At 41.3% G+C, this 27,957-nt stretch overlaps 1 protein-coding gene across 1 annotated transcript in view; it reads right to left on the reverse strand.

The window, feature by feature from the left end:
- Positions 1 to 403: 403 nt before the first annotated feature.
- LOC137256171 (secretin receptor-like) overlaps positions 404 to 27,957 on the reverse strand; it is a 148,341-nt gene continuing 120,787 nt past the window's right edge. The window contains exons 4-14 of the mRNA XM_067793876.1: positions 16,785 to 16,895; positions 14,503 to 14,627; positions 11,081 to 11,175; positions 10,434 to 10,599; positions 8,070 to 8,226; positions 6,195 to 6,255; positions 5,703 to 5,775; positions 5,032 to 5,123; positions 4,512 to 4,650; positions 3,469 to 3,510; positions 404 to 3,103 (exon numbers count right to left, since the gene is read on the reverse strand). Of these exons, the coding sequence (XP_067649977.1) occupies positions 2,804 to 3,103; positions 3,469 to 3,510; positions 4,512 to 4,650; positions 5,032 to 5,123; positions 5,703 to 5,775; positions 6,195 to 6,255; positions 8,070 to 8,226; positions 10,434 to 10,599; positions 11,081 to 11,175; positions 14,503 to 14,627; positions 16,785 to 16,895 (1,361 nt within the window). The 3' untranslated portion in view covers positions 404 to 2,803. The remainder of the gene's footprint in view (positions 3,104 to 3,468; positions 3,511 to 4,511; positions 4,651 to 5,031; positions 5,124 to 5,702; positions 5,776 to 6,194; positions 6,256 to 8,069; positions 8,227 to 10,433; positions 10,600 to 11,080; positions 11,176 to 14,502; positions 14,628 to 16,784; positions 16,896 to 27,957) is intronic.

Consider the following 27,957-nt stretch of genomic DNA (forward strand, 5'->3'; position numbering starts at 1 on the left):
TCAGGATGACCTTCATCGCACCTTGACCAATGAAATGCCCCCTGTCAGTCGACATCGGGTCTTCAGAGAGCTGTTTTCTCGATTTTTACGGCACCAGTTTCAAATTAGCAACTTCCGTTCCCGACTATGTCCATGAAATTGTACCTTTCATTTATGTTGTGAAAAATATTGATTGAAAATTTGAAACAGTTGAACAAATGGAAATTCTGAAATGTCCAGCATGGGGCCGAAAATAATGTAAGAAAAGATTTCTTGCTTTTCAAATGGTAATCCTTCTGTATCGAGAGATGGACAATGAATTTGACGAATCCGTGCATGTAAAGTTTTGCGATTGGAACTTCTGTGTTATGTGTTTCATCTTGACCGGTTCTTCGGTTGGAGAAACAAATGACAAAACTAATTCTGTGTTATAAAATAAAGCTGACTTTTATTTCAATGTAAGTGCACGCGAACACTCGACGGTACTTGTTTCAAGGTCAAACATATCTTATGTTCTCGCTCGATAAGGTAAAGATATATTGTGCTTTGTATTATGACAGTCAGATCAGCGAACTTCAGTGTGTTCAATATGCCAGTACACAGATTCAACACCGAGGATCTCATTAACGACCACAACTAAAATATACTGAACAAATGAAACGCAGCTGTTATTTTTGTCATTTTTTAATTAGAAGACATAAACATGAACGCTTAGTTTCATAAGATTTCATTTTTTTCGAAACCTGCATTTCTTTTGCTGTTCAGTATACATGTAGACGTGCGTGTGTTTCAGAACACCAGTATGTCCAGCAACAAGTTCATAACGGATTGTGAACGCTTTCTTTTATGAAATTTCATTTTTTCGAGAAATGCGGGTTTTTCTGCTGCTAAGTATACATTATCATCGGCTATTTTAAGTATCGTCTGGTTTTACTCATCCCTGACTGAATCTGTAGGCGGGTGTATAGAGCAACCGCCCACAGAAAGGCAACAAGAAAAAAATTGCTTGTTCTCTTTTCTCTGGCACTCGGCATTACGTGAGAAAACGATGATTGGTCGTCTCGAAGAAAGTTAATTGTGTCTGAGTAGGATGTTAAACGGTGATTGCTGAATTCCACTAGGTTAATGCAGTTCAGTCAGAATTAGTACGATTCTCCTAACGCATGCAAACACACGCACGTCGGTGCCTTTTGTAAATGTCTTGAGCCGGATGATAAATCCCACCTCACCTTTAAGGATGCATATTTTGAACAAATCCGCTACCACAGCCTCATGAGATAATAGCTGACGAATTATATCATTCTCAAGTAATATAGGAATACTAAGGATGTTACTAAATGAATGAATAGGAAGTGACGTCACTGCGTCAACGAAACAGTGGTGAATGAGTATTTGATGCAGGCGTATAACAACGTCTTGAAGATGATCACCTAATACACAGAACCTGTCTACCCGATCCATATTACGCGCGTCTGACTGGGGACGGGTCCAGGGATTTTACTACAACATGCTAAAGGTAGAACACACTGGATAACCAAGGATGGTGACCCGTAGCTAGAACCGGTTTTTATTAATTTTATACTTCTAAGCACACGGATGTCAAACCTCATTTGAATGAACTGGCTTTCCAAGATAGTGTCTAGTTCGTATAACTGTCAAAAAATATTCATTTGACGAAGGAGTGTCCCTTCCTGTTTGACGCGCTCCAACCTATTATCAGAAGTGTCTGAAACTTCTGTTTGACGATCGACGCGTGCAAACCATTTGTTTGACGAAGGAAGCGTCCCTAACATTCTGTTTTCCGAAGGTAGTGTACCACTCTTCAGTTTGATGAAGGATGTGTCCCAACCTTCTATTAGACAAGAGACATGTACCACCATTTTGACTGGCTAGGGACGCGTGCTATACGTTTGACGTAATTGTTTGACGATGGAAGTGTCTCAACCTTCTGTTTGATCAAGAATGAATATGTCATTTTTTTGACGAAGGTAGTGTCCCAATCTCCTTTTTGTCCAGGGAAGCGTGTCAACTTTGTGTTTGACCACGCAAATATCTCTGTCAACTTTCTGTTTGACTGTGTAAGTGTCTCAGCTTTCTGTTTGACTTTGGAAGTGTCTCGCCATTCTGTTTGACAGAAAAAGCTCCCCAACGTCCTGTTTTTCCAGTTTTCTCTTTGACCGTAGAAGTGTCTCAACGTTTTGTTTGACAAGGGATGCGTAGCAACCATGTTTTAGGAAGGGAGTGTCCCAGCTCCTTGTTTGTCCAAGGAAGCGTGTCAACCTTCTGTTTGACTATGGGAGTGTCTTGTTTGACAAGGGACGCGTACCACCCATTTGTGTAACCTTCGAACAGTTCTCTTTCAGGGAACAATTCTCTTTCACTCGAACTACTCCTTTTGTAAGCATTTAGCTTCTTATGTCCACATACTCAATGGAAAATATCTTACGCAACTTAAAGCAAACCAACCATCCATTCCATGCTTCACGACACTCACGTTCGTCAACCTAAGACGCATTTCAAGCACCATGCTTTTAATGGTGCCTGATCCAAGACCGGTTCACAAAATGTTCGTTATCATAACTGAGAAATTCCACTGGCCATATATCTGACGTAAGGCAAGTTTTCACAGTTACATACACGAATATCGATTTTGGTACCACTGACGATAAGACACACATTCTCAAACAAAACCTGTTGATCCTAAAGCAAGTTTGCTTCAGGAAACATATTTTTCAGTTGACTATACTACATGTTCATCCGTTCTCATCTCAAAATGGTTAACTGGAGTCACAAAATAGAAGCATCTTGTTGTCCCCAGGGCTTTTCAAAGAAAACTGTCTTCGCGCATCATGGGTTCACACTGCGCATGACTATCGCCATTTTGCAGTGTACTTCCGGTTTTATTGTCGTTACAATCGGCCGATTTCCGTAAAGGCACTTTTTCCTCGGATATCTGGGTGAGGTGTCCATTTTGTTCGTGCATCATGGTGGAATCGTGTGTCGTCCTTATGTCGGAGAGTAACCTGGCACTCTTGTGGTTGACGGACGCCACCGATCGGCCGGCGATGCTGCTCGCTCGACGGAGTACTTGTCGCTGCCATTTCTTCTTGATTTCATTTTGCACCTAAAGTAGACAAAAACATGATATTTGATAACTGCTCATCAACTCCGTTTTAAGGTTTTCGTGAGCTATGCAATGGTGATAGAATCATTTACACACTCGTCAACACTGACTTGAAGTCGTACTGCTAATGTTTCGACTTTTGCAACACACAGTGACTGGCCATTCTATATTCTGTGCAAAAACGTTCCCGTACTGTAAGTGTGATTTGTTTAAAAATCTGAAAAAAATTGTCATCGGTTTTGTGTTCTACTTTCCGTTTCAAGACTAAAAGCAGTTCAAAAGCAGATACTCAATGATATGATCTCTTTAACAAAATACAGGTCCCAAATATATCAAATGTATCGACCAATTTGTATTATACTCACCTCGGCGTTCAGGAAACAAAATAACATGGCGACGAAGAAACCCTGCAATTTAGAGATAAACGATGCTTAAGCCAACAGCTGAAATAATATTGTTATCAGGTTGCCTCTGTAAACGTTGCGGAATGTTGAAATGAGAAAAATACAATCATTTATGGTAAAATTCAAATTTCATTAAATATTTTGAGAACGAGATACGCTACATCGATTCCGCTTCCGGCTTTCACATTATTGTTTGTCTTGGATTTAAGTGCCAGACAAAACAAGCATACTTGTAAAATGGATTTTAACGAAAATGTACAGACGCCATAACAACGCCGCCAACACTTCGAAAACAGATCTAAATGTATCACAATAGACTTGAGAATCAAAATTGTATGACTTCAGATTGAATGAGTGAGTTGGATTTTACGCCGCTTTTAGCAATATTCCAGCAATATCATAGCGGAGACACCTGTAATGGGCCTCATACATTGTACCCACGTGGGGAATCGAACCCGGGCCTTCAGGGTGAAGAGCGAACGCTTTAACCACTAAGCTATCCCACTTACGAGTCACACTTGTCCTTACTCATAAGTGTCACGAATAGACATAGACATAACTGATGCTAATTATTCCGTGAAGAAAATCACTCTGACTGTCGATATATATATTGGAAATTGAATGCTAATGGAATCCGTCTGTAGGTAATTTCAATCACATGGACAGCACTTAGGTTCTGTTCGACTTACAAAACGTCGAGCTAGATACATGCATCCACCTTGGAAGTGTTCAGAACCAGCCGACTTACCAGATGTCGTGATAGACAGAAAGTATCTAGAAAGTATACCATACATTGGTAGAGCGTATCCATGTAGAGACTCGTAAAGAACTGTCGTCTTACCAGACTATGATAGAGCGTATCCCTATAGAACCGTTCAAGCACCGTTGGCTTACCAGACATTGATCTCTGAGCATATCCATCTAAAAAATTTTCAAGAGCCGTCGGCTTACCATACGCCGAGTACCCTTGTGGAGGAGTCTTTAAGACGCATCCTGACACTCACCTGGAAGGAGTTGAAGCCGAGCTCAATGTACAGCTTGATGATGATGCCGGTAGTGCCGAGGTCCTCAGGGAGCCAGATGAAGCCCATGTAGTACACGGCAAAAAGAGGGATCAGGATCACTATAGACTTGGCCAGGCGCCTACACACACAATATATATTGCCTATATACTTCATGAAGAAACATATTCACCTAAAACAGGATCAACATGGGGTGAGTGAGTATACTTTTACGCCGCATTTAGCAATACCAAGCAATATCACGGCGGGCGATCCGAGAAATGGACTTCACGCATTGTGCCCATGTGGTGAATGGAACCCGGTCTTCGGTGTGACATGTGAACGCTTTAACCACTAGGCTACCTCACCGTCACTTTAAAATCTATGATATTATACAACTGGTTGGGGTTAAGTCGAATGCTGAAAATGAAAATACATTAGCGTGACCTCACGTTAAAGTTTTCCTGTCAACATTCGTAGTTTTCCATGACCTGTATATTTGTGTGCAAAATGGCATTTTTACCTGTATCGAAAGGTTCGAGACTCGTGGCAGTTCGACGCGGAGAGTTTCGTGAACAATAACCGAACGATGTTGATAAAAAATATAAAGTTGATCTGAAAAAAAATATATAATAATTTATTATACAACAACGTTAGGAGTTACATCACATGACGATGCATGCACAAGTTCATTGGCGAGTAACTGACTTTTCCCCCAAAGTAGGTATTTCAAAATGTTTATTTTATATATATAATAATAAAGTAGTTACATACAGAATACAGAAACATTTGGGATCATGAGTATTTAGATTAAGGCGTGTGCTCGGAAAAAAATATGCCCAATTTTGTCATGATCCAATACTTCTTGTGGTCAATATATAAATGGATCTCATTGTTTCCTATCGTTAAAGAGGGTGAGAATGGGATGCTGAAGCTGAAGGCAAGAACACACTGTCTCTGAAATGAACGTACGATTTGCATAATTATCAATCCAGCACATTCAGCACTGAGCGTTTTAAGCGAGTGGTTGGTGTTTCACGCCGTTTTAAATATCAATGCAGGCACAGACATAATCTTAGAATATTATACCCATGAGAGCGTAACGAGCAAACGCTTTAAAAGGCTACCCGTATTCGTTTTCATTCAGGAACCTGACTCATGTGATGAAACAAAAAGACCCAAGAAATGACTTACTACAACTGACACTGCCATTGGGCCTTTTATGATCCAGTACAGCTTAGGATTGCCGTGGTGTACATTCCAGCACCTGACAACAGAATATATATATATATATATATATTGGACAGACCGCAAAAATAACAATCATATGTATTTGATTATATACGGTTTTGATAGACACCTTGCTACCATTCTGTAGAAGAGTTCGGAGGAGACGCCACTTGCTGTGTTATAAGTACTATCTCACAGTGAGCGAGTTTAGTTTAACGGCGCACTCAGCAGTACTGTAGCTATCTGCGGTAACCCGTCAATAATCGGGTATGAACCACACAAACCAGTGATCAACAGCATACGCGACTGGGACACGATGACATGTGTCAACCGAGTCACCGAGTCTGACCACCCGATCCCGTTAGTCCGCTCTCACAGCATCCGTTACTGAAGATCAGTATATTCTGCGATATTCTGTATAACGAAACACTGTAATACGAAAAATAAAAAACTTACATCGTATTGTCGAGATATAATCGAACCATCGCCCAAGGAATGACAAATAATACCGGCATGCCTGAAATATAGCGAAAACATAAATTTATTATTTCATAATGTTAGGAAACGAATTACGTATGTTTCTCAGTAGAGAATACATCTTTAAGGACTTCGGACATTAAAAAGACTAACTAACTAACTAACTAACTAACTAACTAACTAACTAACTAACTAACTAACTTGTCCTTTTTACGTCTTAAACTCCGAGGTAATTCAGCATTATAGTAATGTTCAACTCTGTATGCCGCAATTAGCAACATCACGGCGGGACACCATTTACAGTGTTCCCAGAAATTATTGAGAAAATCTTTGTTTTTTTTCTAATGATGCTAAGATTGGAAAAAGGGTTTTCACTATGCACTAAGCATACTAAATAAGGGAGACAACTCTTGAAGGCTTAGAAGGCAGCTCATTACGTCAAGAGTTATCTCCCTTGTCTGAGCAGACGGCTTCCTGTGTTGACATGGCAGAATTTACAGCAAGAGAGAAAAGAAAGCTCATTCTAGATGATTTTGAAAGGGGTGAGGCTGATGCTAAAGTGTTAGCTTGTAGACATGGTATTCCTCTGTCTACAGTATACAGAACTTTGAAGAATATTCAGACAGGAACCGGGATAGAGCACAAAGCAGGGGCAGGTAGGCCTAGGAAATTCAGTGTTGTGGATCGCCGAAGACTTGGGCAGATTGTGAGTAGGGGCAAATTGAAAAGTGTTGAGAACATCAGAAATGAAATGATTAGCAGAGGAAGTCCTCAGGTGTGCAATGAAACAGTTAGGCAGGAATTACAGAGACTTAATTGGGTGAAAAAACGTGGAATTCCCTCGCCGTTGATGAAAGATGCACAAAAGGAAAAACGTTTAAACTGGTGTCGGGCTCATGAAAATCAAGATTGGGATAATGTTTTCTTTTCGGATGAAAGGTCTGTTTGGCTTTTCCCTAATTATGTGAAAATTTGGACCAAAGATACTGTCAAACCTATCTACCAGCGACCAAAACATAGCCCGAAGTTTCACATGTGGGGTGGCATATCGGCTCGCGGAGTGACGCCATTGTGTGTTTTCACGGGAAACTTGACAAAAGACAGATACGTTGACATTCTAAATGGTCACCTTCTTCCGACAGCACAAACATTGTATGAAGATGATTGGATTTTCCAGCATGATAATGACCCAAAACACACTGCGCGCTACACAAAACAGTGGTTGTTGGGCGAAAATGTTCAAGTTTTAGACTGGCCCAGTTACAGCCCAGACCTAAACCCAATTGAGAATGTGTGGGGAGTCATGAAGGACAGAATAAACCAAAAGGGACTGAGAAATATTGAAGATATGAAGGCCGAGGTGGTCCAATATTGGGATACCCTGTCACACGATTACCTACAAACTTTGATGGGTAGTGTGCCTAGGCGTATTCAGGCATGCATTGCTGAGCGAGGAGGTCTAACAAAGTACTAAAACAAGACTGAGACTGTAAAAGGATGATGTTTTAACATGTTTATGTAAGTAAAACGCCAGAAGTTAATAAACGTAATGAGTTACATGACGCAACATGATTCTCAATAATTTCTGGGAATACTATACTTAATCGAACCCGTGACTTGGGCGTGATGACCGAGCACTTTAACCACAAGGTTAAGGTATTCTTAACATGTCAAATAATTTTGGACTGCAGTTCTTTGTATTCCCTGTTGTTACTGTCCTAGACCTTGACAAACCATGAAAGATAGTTGTGCCTCAAGGGACATAACTCCGCACAGCTAATCGCTTGGTCTGAGAAAACTGGGCCCTCAAGTTCAGCATTAACTTATAATGTTCCAATGAAAACGCATACTCACCCCAGCCAAGCAACACGAACCATCGGAGCTTGGTTTTCTCCGCGAATACGGATATTGAAAGAATCAGCTGGAGATAAAGACCTTCGTTGAAAATCCAGAACAGGTTCGTCATGATGGCGTAGTTAAACAGGGTGAAGAACAAGCGGCACTCCCAGTGCTGGAAATGTCAAAGATAAACAAGTGACCAGTTTATGTAGTTTATATGTTTCATAAGAACCAACACCTGCATGGCCACCAGTCCAGATCTTTGACGTCGGTTAAGGTGATTTTTTTTAACTTTTATGACATCTTGAAGCGACACTAAAATGCTTGATATATCGTTCGTTCTTTTTTATACCCCAAATTGTATAACATGACGGGCTATCTTTAGTCAAAAGGCTGTCGCAATACCATAACTTCACGGAGAATGTGAACAACTAGCAGAAATATACTGGCGCCTTATGAAATATAACCCATTATAGTCGGTGATATCTTTTAACAAAATAGTAAATGATATCGTTATATGAAGTGCTTGATTCTGAGAAAGTGACCTGAGTTCAACGCATGTCGAGTTGTGCTTTAGACGGCCTGGACACTTGCAATATGGGGATGGGTGGATTGTTTTACACCCAAAACTGTGTTCCACATGAGATATCGCTTGTGCGAGATCGGACGACATCTCCTAGGAGATATCGTTTTGACAGTAGATATTGTACATTGTAAACTAAAAGTTACTGTGTTCTGTAATCTTATTGGTTGAAAAACATGATTAAATGGTATTAGATTCCCGGAAACTGAAAGACTATTCACCGCGTATTGACACGTAAACAATTGTTTTGTTGTGTCATCAACAGTGGTGACGTCATTCAAATCATATTGTGACATAAAGTTAGAATGACGTCACAAATGAGCAACTCCAGATGCTACCATGAGAACCAGCTGAAACGGCCAGCTGATGACACTTCACTGCTGTGTCCGCATTCGATGTAAACGAGTGCAGACACTAAAACCCCTTTGGTTTACTTTTGTGTTTACAATGTCGATAAACACCATGTGTTGGCCAATTTCCGGGTGTTATTGAGTATTTGAAGCACGGGAATATTTCATTTGAAACCTCCGGCTGACGCCGTCGATTCCAAATGCATTCCCGTGCTTCCAATACTCAATAACACCCGTAAATTGGCCAACACATGATGTTTATCTCATAAGTGCCCTGACAATGCTATGACATCATGACGGTGAGGACGTCACAATGATAAGACATCGCTGCAATGCAAATCTAATGGCAGTACTGTGTTCAGAGACGTACATTTTGTCATTGAAAGCAAATGAGGAATGGTTTTGGATGATGAATAGAATCTCAACCTCGTGTCTACTGATAGCAATTATACCACTCGTTGATAAAGGTGAAAATGTCCTTGTCAAGTATATGATATGATATGATAACTCGTGTTGATATATTTGATTTGACACTCGCGTGAGATCCTCTGTTTACGCCACAATATTCAAAACACCAGATGGGTGGTGCAAGATACACATGGGGCCGTGTGTTCGTCAAGTGGTTATAGTGTCCGCCCATCACGTCGAAGACCCGGGTTTGATTCCCCACATAGTTACAATGCATGAGGCCCATTTCTGGTGTTTTCTGTCGTGATTGCTGGAATATTGATAGAAGCGGCGTAAAATCCATTGTCACTCACTCAACCAATCACACGTAAAAAATAACAAATTGCCATAACATGGAGACGCCGGTGAAGATCCGAGTTAGAATGGATCTTGAGTAACCCGTGCGTGATCGGGTGATCAGGATCGCTGACTTGGTTGACACATGTCTTCGGTTCCCTCATGCTGCTGATCACTGGATCGTACGGTCCAGACTCGAATGATTACAAAACCGCCGACATATAGCTGGAATATTGCTGAGTGCGGCGTAAAACTACGCCTTTTACGACAAGCCTAGGTTGCTGAAGATCAAACCGGATCTTAACAGGTCCCACACAGGTCGAATACTGTTGAGTATGGCAAACAACAACCAGAACATCCACACCAACACATTAGTGACACGATATTTGTTTTGTGTCATACCGTTTCCATAAATCCAGTTACGCTTCCAAAATGGCAGCACTGGACACACACATCAGATTTCAATTAATAAAAAATCCACTACTTTGTATCTGCCACGAGTTGAACGAAGGAATAGGTGAGTGAGTTTACTTTTACGCCGCTTTAAGCAATATTCCAGCAATATCAACGCGGGGGACATCAGAATTCGCTTTACACATTGTACCCATGATCGGAATCGAACCCAGGTCTTCGACGCGACGAGTGAACACTTTAACCACTTGGTTACCCCACCCTGAATGAATGCACTACTGAAACCCCTACCGGTCCCTCCAGGAAGATGATCTGTCCCGACGGCATGACGGCGACGTCGCCAGGGAAACCGACGTCATTCACGAGCAGCACGCTTCTCATGAGAGATATACCAGCTCGCACCAGTACGGCCAGAAAAAGGTTGAGATGGATCATGTTCCTCGGGCAATGAAGACGCCTGAAAAAGAATAGTTCAGCAAGATGACCCATCAACTAAACTAACCTACTCATTCTACAATAACCATTCTGGCATCCGCCACCTACACAATTCCTTGCTAGATATAACATGCCTGTTGGGTACGTAAATATAAAATGTCCAGTCAGTGTGCTGAGAGAATCGTGTTCCATTAATGAAGATGCTCTTCGAAACGAAAAATGACAACAAGGTACATACATGATGGCTTTAATAATGATTTGGTCTCGATTTTGTATCGTAGTAGAAAATAGTATATATACCAGATGACCATTTTTAAATGTAATCATGATGGAAACAGGAAGTCATGTTTACATACCAGCGTATTTGTGGGGATCAATTTGTATTTGTAAAATTAAAAATTACCTTTAAGATAACCAGCTACTTTTTATTCATAAATATAAGTTCATTCTTTATGTTCGTTTTTTTTCAATGTTGACTTAATATACGTTACGAAAATACTTACTTGAAATACACCATTATGGCGACGGCAAGAATCAAGAAGGTCAAGGACACGGAGTAGCCAATCGTGTACATGAGTTTGACGCGCGGCATATGTTCCTGGAATAGTGAGATACAACGTGTGATAATGTCGAGCAAACACTCACAAATTACCATATCATTCTGAAGCATTGCTGATGACATGTGTGAAAGAGTACGTGATTGGTATCTCCCATGATGAAGCGTGTTATTGTAAATACAAGTAGGTTAAACGACAAACATACCTGATGTAACATCGCACTGAAAGAATGAACTCTCCTCCATGTCCTATCATAATCCACTATCAGCATCAATCGAAAGAAACGGTGAAGAAGTTGGTCTAAATTCCTATTTCAGGCGATGCTCAAGAATATTAACCGACACTGACACGTGTGAGCCTTCATTCTTTTAAAACTGCACTCAGTATAATTTCAGCAATGTGACGGTAGTCTGTTAATATTCCAGTCTGACAGTGATTGATATCATGAGCATCAAACTACGTAATCAAGATGCGATGACATGTATCAAGACGACGAGTCTGACCAGTCTCGCCAGTCACCAGTCTTAATCCTTTTGAGCAATGATTTCCCAGTTTTTCCTCGGTAGAAAATTAAGACCAGTTATTTCCTGATATACTGTTGCCATAAAGGATGACACTGCTTCTCGTAAGTGGTGACTAACGGGATCGTGTGGTCAGTCTCGCTGACTTGGTTGGCACATGTCATCGGTTCCCAATTGCGCAGATTGATGCTCATGTTGTTTATCACTGGATTCTCGATTATTTACAGACCGCCACCATATAGTTGGAATACTGCTGAGTGCTGCCTAAAACTAAACCCACTCACTCACTAACTCACTCCTGCAATACTGCAGGTATGTTTCACTATATCAATAAAACCGCTTATATAGCGCTGAACTCCACGCTGCTCGAGCATGCAATAAGAGCATACAATTTCATGAACATTCTTATCCCGGATACCAAAGCTGCCTGTGAGGCGCTAGAAGGTTCATAGTCATAATCACTTATCCACTATTCTGCTGGGAGAATAGAGGCAATGTTCTACAAACACTACAGTATATGGTGAGACCACATGTGTCACGTGTACTTCGTTGTGGGGATATAGAGTCCTGGAAACTCTTAGGAGTCAAGATGCTAAACACAAGCAAAACCTCGGAGACTGGTTTGTTCCTTCACTTCACCCATCAATGGACAACGGCGTAAAACTAAATTCATGATCACTTACTCACTCACTCAACATATCTTGTGACCTGGGTTCTTTGCACAAGACCACCACTATACCACTACCATCACAGGCCTCACAAGTTTAGCAGTGCCGGTTGAACTAGACCGAACAACTTGAGGAACTTTAGGCGCACCAGATTAACTAGACTGTGCAAACGTGAATAACTTTAGTGGCACTACTTCAAGTAGACCGTGCAAACTAGTCATCTTTAGAAGCGCTAGGGTAACTTGACTCTGTAACTTGAGTAACTTTAGTAGCGGCCGGATCAGTTAATACAACTTGAGGAACTTTAGTAGCGCAGTATGAACTAGACCTTACAACTTGAGCAACCTTAGTAGTGAACAAATGAACAAATGAAACCAACAAAAACATACCAAAAGAAAACAAAGGAAAAACAAAACAAAACAAACCCCAACATCCCACCTCCCCACACCACCCCCCAAAAAACAAAACAAAACAAGACAAACCAAACCAAAAAATAACCTACAAAAACTAAAGCAAAAAACCAAAGCAAACACACCCTCCCCCTCCCCCCACTCAAAAAACAACAACAAAAAAACCCCCAAAAAAACAAAACAAGCTAGACAAAAAAACAAACCCATAAAACAAACAAACAAACAAAAACAGAAATTGAAAAACAAAACAAAACAAAAACACCCAAAAAACCCAAAACACCCGCAACCCAATAGAGAGGTACATATAAGATCAGGAGTCAAAGCTGAAGAAGGTACTGACCGCCTTGATGCATGGAGCTGTCACACATGAACGATGACTCCATATAGTTAATTCTAGTTCACGAACTGACCTTCTTGTACGTCAGCAAATGATACATACCGGTCAATAGAAGTATTCATTTTTTTCACTTTCTGCGGGATCAGTATTTCAGTTTTCGGTGGAGAATTTCTTTTCCAATTTCCATGGTACTTAAATAACAGACTTAACGACGAGGACTGCTGCCAGTCCACGGAGCTGAACAAGTCAGTGTGAGCGTGTGTGGGCATTTGCGTTGGCGTACCAGAGCTGCCATTCTTTGCGTCAGTTACGGTCTGACCATACAGCTCTGACCATTTTCAGGCATCATTCTTTTTTTTTTTTTTAAAAAAAAGAGTTCCTCTGACCCCATATGACCTCATCTGTCTTATTCCAGGGCGGCGGGGAAGACTCGTGTTTAAAGCGTTGACTCGTCACTCCGGGTTCGATTCCCCACATAGGTACAATGTGTGAAGCTCATTTCTGGTGTCCTCTGCCGTGATATTGCTGGAGTACTGTTAAAAGTGGCGTGAAACTATACTCACTCGCCCTTATTTTATGTTCAATGTTGGGGTAATACAGTGTGTCATATTTGATACATCCTCCAACCCCACCCCCTCTCCAAAACCCAATTCACATTGCGTGCAAAAATGTTACTTGCCCATTCATCCACCCCAACAATATATGACCAATCCCTAAAAGATACACCATGTAATGTTGAAAATATTAAAGCAAGACTACAGAAATGCAAAGATTTTTTGGAATTAAGCTCCTTCCTCGTGAGGGTTTTGTGACTAGAAAGAATACTCACAGCACTCACGTTTTCAGTTTCAGTCTACAAACATATTTAACTATGTTGAATACTTAAAATTGTAAAGACGCCTGCAAGCGGTTTTGAGTACGTAGGTTCAGTGTGCGAAATAGTTTCTAAATTTTGGTAGCCAATCGGGCTTGCTATGCTTGAATGTTAATAGTCCACAAAATAATTCACTTGCCCAAAATTCAACAGTAGACACGGGTCTCGCCATTAAACTGCTAATATGATAAATATTATATCAGTCCATAATCTTGCATGATCTAAAAGAGCATTACAGTTTAATAAGTCGGAGAGAGTGATGTATTAAATTTTACTAAATTACAAGCAACTGTGACTGTGCAGATTTTCCGGCCTGACTGGATTTTTACAAGCCACGCGCTACCGGGCTAGTGGTTATTTCGCACAATGTGTAGGGCTAGGCTGGAGGTCCAAACCAATGTGCCTGTGCTGTGGAATCCTAGAGGGACATTGTCGCGTTGTCGGGTTGTCGTCTTCTCAAAAAACAAGCAAAAAGAGGCAAAACAAACAAAAGTCACAGAAGCGCGAGGATGCGACAACGTGGCAATGTCCCTTCTAGGATTCCATACTGTACTATACCGTGATGAGATGATGCAGTGGTTGCAGCGTCCCCTTGCTGCAGGTGCTGAAGTTCGTCCATGGTCTGTTGCTGCCGTTGAAACCAAACCATGTTCCGTCTGGGAGACACTCCTTCGTGGCAAACTCTGAAAACAATATCACTTGGTAAATCTAACAGTATGATCGTTTATCTCACCTTCATGGCGAATACTTTAATTTCATTGGCCAATGACGCTTTAACAGGTTTCCTATGGGAGGGGTGACAAGTGGAAAAGAAATATTCCCCGCTGCCACGGTAACCGCCAAACTCTCCGCCAAGAAGCAGTATCGCTAACAATCGTATGACGTCATATTATGATGCATGCAGTGCCCAGAGTTCGAAAACCGTTCGAGTAGCTGTTTTTCAATTCACTATAGTCATTTATTTCACCGATTTTCACTGCATTATTTGAACTATTTTATGCATTGAATTATCTGCACGCTCAACTTCAATATACATAATGAACCATTTTTATACCAGTTTTAATTAAGCTTGAGAGAGTATGTTTCACTGATTTTGAAAATCCATTCGATAGGCCGACGCCCCGTTGGGTACATGTCAGATTGCCGGTAGCGATAGTCCTAACATAACACAAATTTGAGATTTTGTACATTTAACATGGCTGAAAAATACGCGGTGTATCTCTCCCACGGTCTGATGTACGTCTCTGTGTAGCAGTCTTATCCCCAGCCTACCGGCTCGAGCAATACTGCCACAAGAGAGGCATACAGCAGACCGAATTACCTCGAGAGGAGCATACAACTTGGGTTAAATAAAACAAGTGAAATGTTTCTCGGGCATCGACGCGTCACTATTATTTGTGCGCGTAACAATGTTTTATCGTTATTTTTTAATTATATCTTAAATAAGATAATTTTGACTTGGTCGCGTCCCGACCATCCATTTAGTCCACTTAAAGAGTGAGTGTTTGTAAGAGTGTGATTGATTCATTAACTTCCTGTATTTCTGACTGAAAAAATGTGTTCCTCCCTCGTAACTTTATTCTATCAAAAATCAAAAATAAAGTCCTACCGCCCTCGTCACTTTTGACAAAAATGTACCCGAGAAACATTTAATTGTTTTATGCAGCCTCTGTTCTATGAAGATCTGTTCTAACCTGGACCTTCACGGGTTACACGCATGTGATCACACACATTATTGAAGCAATAATCTTGACCATGAAAACCCAGTTTCACCACCGCTCTACTTATCTATCTTGATTTCTGTTTCTTGCTCATAAATATTTCCTAAATCCATTACGTGCATTCTTTTGTGCATTGTCTTTCACTGACTACATGGAGAACCTCGGGTTCTGTAAACCTTCCTCAGACAAGTTTCTTCTCCGTGAAGAGCTGGCCTCGTCCGGTGCTCCTCTATCACTGTCATCGTCTAGGCTACTGTCAATACATTGTTAAACTCTTGGGGTCCCTAGTGCAATTACCAGACTGTTTATGTGAAAAGAAAGAAATCGCCAAGAAACCTATCCTACTCCCACTGTTGGTAAGCTCTTTAACCGTTGTGAAAAACACAGTGCACTCGGTGTACTCGGTGTGTGCACATAGTTTGTTTTTTAACGCCGCGCTCAGCAGTGTTCCAGCTATATAGGTTCGATCTGAAAATAATCGAGTTTGGACCAGACAATCCAGTGGTTGACATCATGAGCGCCGTGCCTCGCTACTGGGATACGATGCCATGTGTCAATAAAGTAAGCGAGCCTGACTCCCGGATCCCGCTAGCCGCCTTTAGCTACAACACGGGTGGGTGAAAGCCAATTCTAACTCGGAACAGCAAGGGTGTCAGAAACTAGCCCATGCTTTAAGATGATATAGATACAGTTGTAGAAACAAACATGTCAAGCATTCACTCATTCACTAAGAAACATGTTTAAAAATCATACTGAGTGGTTGAGGGAGCGCATGATGCCGCTCTGACCTAAATCCTGGATAAAGCATAGCGTAGTATGATGCGGCACTAAGCCAGAAATGATACGGCACTAACATGTTTACCATTTCCGTTAACCGGAATGGTTCTGTCAATAAACTGCAATATCACGACAGGGGACACCAGAAATAGGCTTCATCCACTGTACCCACGTGGGGAATCGAACCAGAGTCTTCGGCGTGACGAGCGAACGCCTTAACCACTCGGTTACCCCACCGCTCTAACAATGTTTGTAATGTTTTAGTCTAATCCACCTTTCATATGCATGTTTTTCTTTATATCCGACAGTTAACGTCTGGCCGCGTGCTATTAACAATGTTACCTCCTTGGTCGAAGCCGTTGATGTAGGCCGGACACGGTTGTTGAACGATTTCGCCGGCGGGGGTGTCGTCCCAGCACGTTATGTTGTCCCACGTCCTGTTGCAGTAGAGACCTGAAGGTAACAGATATAATTGTAACAATATTAGTAGAGATTTAGAATGGTGATGGTACATGCTGCGTCATGGCATGATTCGGTGTGGGTAGTGAGTGAATTTTGTTTTACGGCATGAACGTCATAGTATGAGCATCACAATGCATTTATTTCACCTCACACAAAATACGGACTTATCTTACCTCACACATAAAATTCGTTTTCTGATTGGCTGAGCGATCTTCTATTATTCTCCATGTGTATTTTCTACTGGGAATGCCGAAATGTGGGGATTCATTTGGAACTTCGTGTTAGTAATTCTCTATCTCAGATAATCAAGACACGGAAAAGATCGATGTTTTGAGAATGCAAATCGTTTGGATGGGAGATAACTCTAAATCAGTTTTTATTGTCAGTCGTTATCGGCACAGGCTGACTCTGGCACTGTTATACCTGTACGCACCCGCACGCACGTAAGTAGTAAACTCGTACAAGAACGTAGAACGTAGAAGACACATCCTTGTCAATGACACCCACACGCATGCATGCACGCATGCACTCACGGACTCGCACGCACTCGAACGGCACTCACAGCATAAATGCAAGTATTTCTTGGTCCAACGGAAATGTCTCTTCGATCTTACCAATGCGTCTATACCAATACAAATTACCTCGTGTACCACGAAGGCAGTTGCCTCGGACTATTCCTCTTTTCGGAATGTACGTGCTAACTGGATTAGAGCAAACTTTCCTAAGCTTTCTAACTCGGAAACGGCTGGGTTAAAAACTTTATGCTTTCAGTTTTACGTGAACATTTCTACATCAGCTGTAATCTGAAATTCTCGTTTTTACGGAATGAATCCCCTTTGTCAAGAGGCGGTTAATTCGAACGGATTGGAGTGTCTGTCCAGTCCTGTGTTGTTTCAGTGATTCTCTGTGTCGGTAAACTCGAATATACGCTTTAGAACAAGTAACACACGTGCATTGTGACCCTAAAGCTTTTCAAAAGGCAGTAGAGAAGGAAAGGCTGTTTATGCTAGGATGTAGAACAAGATGTACGCTCGTTGCACCCTATTCGCTTTTACACGGCTCAACAGAAGTAGAGGCACTTCCGTGTTCAAGTGAGAAGTAGCGCGTGGGAAACACGTGCGTGTAACGTGGTCCCATAATCTCCGCCCACTGATGAATATTCATTGCTATTCTACACTAAACGCGTGTTTTCTTTTTACTTGATCAATGTTCTTATTATAGTCATGTTCGTTGTGGAATAGCTAAATTGAGGACTATTTATACTTAAGAAAACAGTTTACGAATTCATCGACTCAAAAATATTCAATACTGAATAGAACGCCCACCCCAAAAAGACGACCCATAAAACAGACAAAATGCGTAAACTGTTAAAATCGAATATGTTGTCGCTTTTACTCAGCACTAACATATTTTTCCAAAGGATTTATTCAAAAATTCATCTCACGGGAGAAAATATAAACTATTGCATTTTAGCACGTATGAAAAATGTCGACTTCCTTAACATTTGGGCCATACAACCGTAAGCCATAATAGGATAACGCTGGCCTAAGTTAGCTTTCAGACTCAAAGAACATAGTTTGGCCAACACCGGAATAAGTTTATGCCAAGAGGGTAATCGATAGAGACGCCAAGTCGCGTTCCGCTCTGTTACATGAATTCGTATGACTCTCGTGGTCTATAGAAGACAGGAAACCCATTTATCTTAATAAATTGTGACGGGAAGATATAACTAAATACTCTCTGCATGAGACACTGGTGTCTAACCCATTGATGGTAACTCCTGCCGATTGGAAACGTCTGAGAATGCCACAACACCAAGGGTTCTGTTTACTGACAGAGAGCGATCATGTCAATCACACTTGAAGCTTGTTAACAACGATATTTATGCAAGAAGCTGAAATAATATCACGATGATTTTATGTATAAAGACCGGCGTGAATCGATAATGTACTTTGATTGGTCAATAATTTGTTCTTCATCGATGCACGATTTTACTCATCGTTTCATGTTCTCAGAGAAGAATCATAAAGCTATTGACAGAAAAGTTAATCTAAATTCCAATCTCGCCTTTATCCCATGAAGTGTGCTGCTAGACGGGTGCACACCTTAACCTTGCCTTGTATGTATGTTTCCAACTTATGTAAATAGCTCTATGCTGCGATGTGTAACTGTCCCGAACACGTTGATATCTCGCAGAGTAGTCGCTGGAATTTTGCACCTACTGACTTTGTATATCAATTTCTTATTATTGGAAATCATCAGTAACTCTTTGTTGTGATTGTACCAGATCTACATGTTCCAGTAGCCCATGTAGTTTGCTGCTAGAGCTGTGCCCCAGACTCCGTTTATGTAAATTTTTCAAAGTTTGGAAACTGCTTTAATACGGAAATGTGCTCTTCCTGTCTTTGTATACCTGACTGAAATAAACAAAAATATCTTCAAAAATGTTTAGTTTTAAAACGTGCTGTTTCAGCACGTGATCTCTATTTCCTCGTGAAATCAAAGGCCAATGGTTAAAGTGTTCGCTATTCAAAACAAAGGCCCGGGTTCGATTCTTCAGCTGGGTACAATGTATCAAGTCTATGTCCCCTGGCGTGCTATTGCTGGAGTATCGCTAATGGAAGCATAAAAATACACTAAATCACTCGCTCACCAAAACGGTTAAAATGGGATACAGAGCCCCGTTTCACAAAAGCTATCGTAGCGCTACGACTGTCGTAAGTCAACCCGTCTGTTCATCTTGATTCACTTACACCTTGGGATAAAAAGTAGTTCCTTTAATCCCCAGCTGAATCAAGTAAAATAGCTATAAGCACGTTATGTATAAATCCTAACAGACGTGTCAGATCCCCTTGAATTCTTACATCGGGATAATTATCCTCAAGCTCATGTTTGAGGTTTACACATATCTGGAAAAAAAATCAACCTTATAGAAAAGCGTAGGTTCACTTTGATCTGACTCCTTTTAAACTATAACTTCTGAACAGACAAGGACAAATATCAATATTTCATGACTTACGTTGTGGGGATCTAGTCTAACCCATCCGATAACATGAAGTTAAGGCATTTTTTCAGGATGAGAACCTTTTTAGTCTTGGATCAGCTGTCACATACCAGCTTCTAAAAGTCTGTTACATCCCGATTCCTCTGATACAAAGGATCATGCATCGTGTTATACAAACAGGATTCCTGGCAACTCTTAGAGCATTATGCACAATTTGTTATTCATGCTCTTGTGGTACTATATATGTTGAGGTGAAGTTAGATGAGGTCTAACGTCGTACTTAAGAATATTTCGCTCATATGACATATGCATGCGTGTGTATGTGTGGCGGCCTGTACTAGCCCAGACTTAGGCTGGTTTTATAGCACTAGCCCACTGTGATACCATGCCGCAACTGAGACAGATTATATATACACCGAGCGGACCAGTCCTTGTTGTATCCATTAATGCCGAACGCCCGGCAGGGTACAACCAGTACCATATTTCAACCTTTTTTCATAACGCGGCCGGTGATCGAACCCGCGACCTTCCGCTCTGCGCGGACGCTCTAAACACTACACCACGGAGGTGGTACTTTGTGTTGATCGGTCGGAATAGTTCGGTATGTCCGTTTCCCATGTCAACGTCCGTTATCATCGGGTTCTACTGTATTGGAACAATTGTGAGGTTATTTAAAGGCATGTCTGTTTCATTTACATGAACTCTGTATACGGCGGTGAAGAGTTACTGAATATGATTTTCCTTCTCTTTTAGAAATATTCCGACAATATCACAGTTGGGGACGCCGGAAATGGGCTTCACACATTGTACCCATAAGGGGAATCGAACCCGGGTCTTCGGATTGACAAGCGAACACTATAACCACTAGGCTACTTCATCGCCCCTGGATGTTCAGCGAAAGCGGTAGGGGTGAAGAGTTGGAGTTCACCAAGATTGTTCACGAACAATCTAGTTTCTGCTCTGGAGTGATAAAAAGTGCAAGCGCTTACTCGCAATTTGCTTGGCTTACCAAGAACTTTGTTTGCAGTTTGCTTACATGAACCCAAAACAATTAGACAGGCCTCGCATACCTTTTGACCTTGGTCCCGTACGATAACCAGTACCAGGTGTACTCTGAGGTATGCAGTTTTTCGGTGGCTGATATCATTTCGACTTATTGCATGTCATAGTGACCTTACGGCATGGATTGTTACTCATGATACCAACCGTTGGTGTTTCTATCAAATTTGCAATACTCTGTTCACCATATGGCTGACATCATAACAAAGTGACTTTAAAGTTTAACACGCACACAACACGTATTAACTCGTTAAAAATTGCCACCGTTATATCCCAATATCCAGGAAAAGATATACGTCTCCGAAACGAGGCGAAATGTACGATAAGTTGATAACACTGTGACATATGTTCATAACAGATTTATCCTAACTAAACACTTCAGCAGTTTCGTCGTTAATCTCAAGACTTGTGTTATAAGAGATGCCACTGACTGTGATGAAGGACGGGACACAATTGATTGTCAGGGCGACCCCTACATAACAAGGGTCAGGGGACGGATGTATTCTATCACACAGCTTGCCAGTCAATTATCAGCTGTTCTCAGCCTCAGGTTTACTTGTAAATAATTGTTTCAACGCTATTTATAGGCAGCGCAGGCTTGATTTTTTTATGGCCCGACTGGTCATTTCCTTGACCACCAAGCCTCATTACCGGATCACCTAGCGTGTCCAGAAAACCTTTGTGGTCCCTGTTTCACATATTTCCATAGGGCTTTGGGTTTGTGAGTAATGGGAATTTAAACATGACAGACAATGGATACTCTGTTTTCGTTTTTTAAGACGCTGTATTAGATGATGACATTTTTCTGAAAAACTTGCAAACAAACAAACAAACACACAAACAAACACGGGTTCACACAAGACTGACTCGTAAGACATGGTCAAGACCGGTTCCCAAGACTTGGACAGCACAGGTTCTCAAGATTTGGTCAAGATGGTTTCACAGATATCGTCAAAAAGGGTTCACTAGTTTCGACAATGGTTTTCAATACGAGCACGGGAGCAATATTTCCAAGAACTATGGATGACGTACGTTTCCAGAACAGTGTGGACTGAACCAGACTGTGATACGCGTTATTATCAATATCTGTTACCCTTTTATTTGTGTAGCTTATTAGCGAGTTCTGAACTGAAGAGATGAGAGATGAAGGTAAATAAGATTGAATCTTCGTGAAAATAAAGAAATGGGGCTTTCAGTTTCATAAATATTGCTGTAAAATAGAGATCTTTTAAGTTTGCATTCTCATTGCAATTACGTTGGTTATTACTTAATATGTATCTCCAAACATGTCAGTACTCCTTCTGAACTTTCTATAATATTTACAAAGTCTTTAGAATCTACTCAAAACATTAAAGGAAACCTTTATTCATCTTAAGTCAGCAATGGCCAAACTAGCATGGCGTTTTTTTCCGTTTGTCGAACACTTGGTCGCTATCGATTTACAAATGAGTTTTGTGTGAGCGTTATGTGAACATATTTGCAAGACCCAGGTCTCATGTTGATAGAGGTGACAATATCCTGTCTCTTGAGATCAGTTGAAGTCATGTCGATACAGCCTTGGAGCTAGGATAATGAGCTTACAACACTCCCAGGAAGTGTCGACTAGACACGCGATGACGTTCGATATAGCCCCTTGTGTAAACGTCAGTAAACGCGTCAACCCCGTGTGAAGCTTGTGACTGCTGAATTTTGTTAGACGCATTGTCAAAGCGCCAAAACATATGTCCTGTCAAGGTCGCACTGAAAAACAACCATTTGCTTGGGCGAACAGGCGGGCTATTACTGTAAGGCCAGAGGATGGTTACTTACTTCGTGAACACCTGGTGTCATCACTGTTTAACAGTGATCCATATCATAAAGACACGCGGTAAGCTTATGACTGCAAAATTTTGTTGAATACCGTGGTAAAACGCCAATACATCTTCTATTTCAAAGGTGAACAAACAAACAAAAGACAACAACAACAAAAATAATAATCGACCAGTTGTTAGCGTGACGTGTTAAATTATTTTGTGAACACCCGATGTTGTTATTCATGATTGGCGATCCATTTCATATAGTTGGCTCCGTTGTTTGGCTATCTGCGTCCAACACTATCTGTTTCTAACAATCGACAAGCCGAAGACCCGGGTTCGCTTCCCCAATTTGTTTCCTGACGGTTAAGTGTCTAACTATAAGAGTGTGGGTTTGAGTCCCGACCTATGGGACGGTGGGGTAGCCTAGTGGTTAAAGCTTTCGCTCTTAACACTGTAGACCGGGTTCGTTCCCCACATGGACACAATGTGTGAAGAACATTCCTGGTGTCCCCAGATATGGCTGGAGTGGTGATAAAAGTGGCGTAAAACTAAATTCACTCACTCACTCTGATAATCAAGACCGTTCTCCGGCAATGACGTTATATATCTAATTACGACAAGAACACTCCAAATACACCTCAACTGTTTTCCGTTACATAAACGGTTCTTCCATGTAGTAAATCAGTTATATACAATATCATGGATTGTATCTATTTGTTAAGCGCCGATTTCTTCAACATTCCACGTTTTTCAGAAATGTTTTTACTTACGTGGGCACTATAGCCCGGTCTAATGCCGTTGCCTATGCTTGGTCAAATTTCTAAGTCAATAATTATTAGCTTAAATGATAATTTCTCAGAACAAAAACAATCCCCAAAATATAGTTTTGATGCTGTTTCGCAGTTTAAAACGGGTGTCGTATGCAGACACCGTCAACATGTTAAGGATTACCTACCTGACACTCGTTCGTTTCCCAATATTTCAAAACGAAACGCCTGCATGATACTTCCTACCATGTCGAAGTTGGATTAGATACCTTGCCAGACACATCCTACAACTCTCAGCCTACTGTTTATTCCCTCACAGAGCGTGTCCCTTCTTACTACAAGGCAGTCTCCCATGACACAATGCATTTTATTATGAATGTTAACTATGGTGGACATCCTACTCGAGAACTGTCCATAGTGAACCTTTTTCGTCGCAGAGCTTTTATCGTGTACGTAAGTAATGGATCTATTTATAGATGCGCCATTAGTCTGATCCTTGCCAGACAGGGATGGAGACTGCAATGTAAAGAAGCGTTAAGTTTGTGGTGCTTTGTTGATAATGGCTAGTATTGAGTATACAAGTGACCATAACTTAAGGCATGCTGGAGGCTACTGCGTGTTGATATATACTGAGGGAAAAACATTAGGGATCACATAAGAGCACAAGTGCTCCCTTATGTATATCCAGGTTTCCTCACAAACCATGCGGTACAGGGCTTATGAAGAAAAAACTATGCGATAAAAAGCTTGTGCAGAAACCTTGGACAAAAATAAAGGAACTGGTGTCCTTTCATGTGATCCTATACTTTTTCCATCAATATAGTTTGAGAGAGAATGGTTTGGCGAGGAAAAAATGGACTTAAGCGTCGAGTCTGCTACGATTTGACAGGGATACATGACTGGGAGACTATATAGACACAAAACATGGAATCGAAGCTCCGAGATTCTATGATCACGAAACAGGGATACCCAACTCTGGGATGTGGGCTCTGACACTGGGATAGTCAACTCTATACAGATCCCGAAACAGGGAGGCCCAGCTCGGTGACTATACTGACTGTAAAGACAGGGTTCTACAGCTTAGAGACTATACTGACCTCAAAACACGGATATCCCACTCAGAGACCATACTGGCTTCAAAACACGGGTACCGGGCTCAGAGACCAGACTGGTTCCAAAATACGGATATCCGGCTCAGAGACTATACTGACTCCAAAACACGGATATCCGGTTCCAGCTCAGAGACTATACTGACTCCAAAACGCGGATATCCGGTTCCAGCTCAGAGACTATACTGACTCCAAACACAGATATCCGGTTCAGAAACTATACTGCCTCAACTATACTGAGTGAGAATATCGGCTATTGCGTTTGTTTCTATTATGGCTTGGCGTGACATTCAGATGCGTTAATCAGATTATTAAACATTAATATTTCAATACACAAACGCTTCCATTCATTATTCATATTCGTGTCGTTGGCTGTAGTTGATCATTGTATTGTCTGGTCTAGACTCGATGATTTACAACTACATTGTATTCATATTAGCTTTCATAACGATGAGTGCGGCGACGAACTTACTCATTGTAATAGATAAACGGTGGGAACGACTATTGTCCCGTTAGTGTTTACTTTGTCAATCTTTATCAGCTGTTTTATGTTCTGTTTAGACGATAAACCTAGTGTATTTTACACATTTGAGAGTGTATAACTGTAGATAACTGCTGATATGGAATCTGGTATATTTATAGACAGAGAGGTCTTTGTCGCGAGGTTTCAAATTTAGAAATTAAAGTATCTGTGGTAATGTTTGCCTCAGACAAAGCATGAAAATGAACACATTATCCTACTAACAGACTAGCGTCCTTAGATTTGCCTCGGTAAAGGATGTGATCTGAAAAGCATAAATACAAACTGTTCACATTATCCCACTAACAGACTTGCGTATTTAGATTTGCCTCTGTACGGATAGAAGTATTATACTCATGGGCTTAGCAACCCTTGCAGTCATGGAGAAAGGCTATACCTGCATTCATCCGAATGCTATCACATAACTCTCGTCAATGCGACCGCTTGTTGGTTGTGTCTCTATCAGACAATGGACTTTCGTCTTCTGAATCCCCAACATGCTGAAAAGTGCACAGGAACTTGGCGCTCATTGGCCACTGATGTGCAACACGAGCAGTCAGGTTGGGAAATAAGGGCAACGAAACTAGGCTGACGGTCCTCAAAGGGACACCAGGAATGGACTTTACAAATTGTACTCCTGTGGGAAATCGAACCTGAGGCTACACCACCGAACCTCCCACAAGGATGAATAGTCGTGAAAAATGGCTGAAGTATATAGACGCGAAATGACTGAAACTCTTAGTCATTTCAAGAAATGTCTGGAATTTTTAGTAATTTCACGAAATAACTGATTATTTCACAATCTGACGGTAACATATATACAATACGTGATGGAGGGGAGGTGATGTGATGTGATGTGATGTGAGGTGATGTGAGGTGATGTGATGTGAGGTGAGGTGAGGTGAGGTGAGGTGAAGTGAGGTGAAATGCTGTGTAACGTTGTTCTTCAGAATATTTCGCTGATACGACGACGTGCATGCGTGTGCATGTGTGACTGCTTGTAGTAAGCCAGACTTAAACTGGTTTATAGTGCTGGCTGTTAAACATGAATACCCAGTTGAGACAGATTATACTCCAAGCCGACCAGTCTTTGTACCCATTAATGCCGAACGCCAGGCAGGGACCAACAAGTACCATGTTTTAACGGTTTTTGATATGACGGGACCGGTGATTATCAAACTCACGTTAACATGTGAGTGTGTATCGGGTACCTATTATTAAACCTTAGAATGAGTGAGTTTAATTTTAAGCCGCTTTTAGCAATATTCCAGTAATATCACGGCAGGGAGAACAGAAATGGGCTTCACACAGTGTGCCCATGTGGGAAATCGAAACCGGGCCTTCGGCGAGACGAACGAACGCTTTAACCATTAGTCTACCCCACCGCTCCTTAGTCATTGAATCATCCTGAGACCTCCTAGCTTGTCGCTCAATTGCTTCGACCAGCTGGAGGTTTTATACACGCCCGTTAGTAAGGCATACTCAATATACCCAACAAGTACGTTATACAAACTAACATGAACACAAAACTGAACAAGCGTCCCTGTTTCCGTTGAAAAGAGAAGAAAAACACGTTCACTCAAACTTGTCGTTGGTGTTTTTACAACGTCAAACCGGAAGTAAGTGCTGATTACAATCCGCATGCAGCCACAGACGCACATGCCTAATTAACCAAGTGGGAACCTACATGGTGGCCTCTGACAAACCAATTTCATAATACATTGATCCTAACTGTGGGCGCCGGAGTTCCAATTCCGCAGTTTATATTCCCAGTTGTCTGGATAAGAATTTCAAATGCCAACTGGCTATCCGTCAAATCCGACTTCACTTGAAAATTACAAGCTTGAATATCAGAGTTGCCTTTTTCAAGAGTGAAATTGACGCTTTGGCAATTTTTACATCCACTATTTTCAATTGCAAATAACATTCTGATGAAAAAAGCATATTCCATTAGTTGAGGAAAAAGTCATTTTCGGAAAAAGCAGAGAGTTGAAAAACTAAGCACTAATCTCCATTGAAGATTGGTTGGTTTGCTGCTTATCGCCGCGCTGTTCTAGCAATATGTTGTCACTCTGTACATAAATTACACCAGACGAATCAAATGATCAACAGCGTGAGCATTTATCTACGCAATTCGGACAAATTTTCAAATCGTATTTTAAAAAAACCTCAAAAGAACATTTCTCTTAAATTCATTGTTGATACATTAAAGTTTATTTTAAAGTTTAAGCTGAAACTTCGCCATGATTCGAAATCTGTGAAACAGTGTACCCTCATTCTCTAGTCCCTGGGAAACATACAGTCATAGCTAGAAGGCTTACATTCACATTGCCATTTCATCCTACCTGCGTTTGATAGATACATTTTTATTTTTATAGCTAATGTCAGAGTTATATTTCCTTAAACCCTTGAAGGCCCGGGGTAGAATAGGGTATGGGTGAGGGTGTGGTGGTGTGGGTATGTATAAGTGTGTGATGGTGTGGGTATGGATGAGGGTGTGGTGGTGAGGGTATGGATGAAGGTGTGGTGGTGAGGGTATGGATGAAGGTGTGGTGGTGTTGGTATGGATGGGGGTGTGGTGGTGTGGGTTTGGATGAGGGTGTGGTGGTGTGGGTATGGATGAGGGTGTGGTGGTGAGGGTATGGATGAGGGTCTGGTGGTGTTGGTATGGATGAAGGAGTGGTGGTGTGGGTATGGATGAAGGTGTGGTGGTGTTGGTATGGATGAAGGAGTGGTGGTGTGGGTATGGATGAGGGTGTGGTGGTGAGGGTATGGATGAAGGTGTGGTGGTGTTGGTA

Source organism: Haliotis asinina, chromosome 11 (genome assembly GCF_037392515.1).
Source record: "Haliotis asinina isolate JCU_RB_2024 chromosome 11, JCU_Hal_asi_v2, whole genome shotgun sequence".
Lineage (NCBI taxonomy): Eukaryota > Metazoa > Mollusca > Gastropoda > Lepetellida > Haliotidae > Haliotis > Haliotis asinina.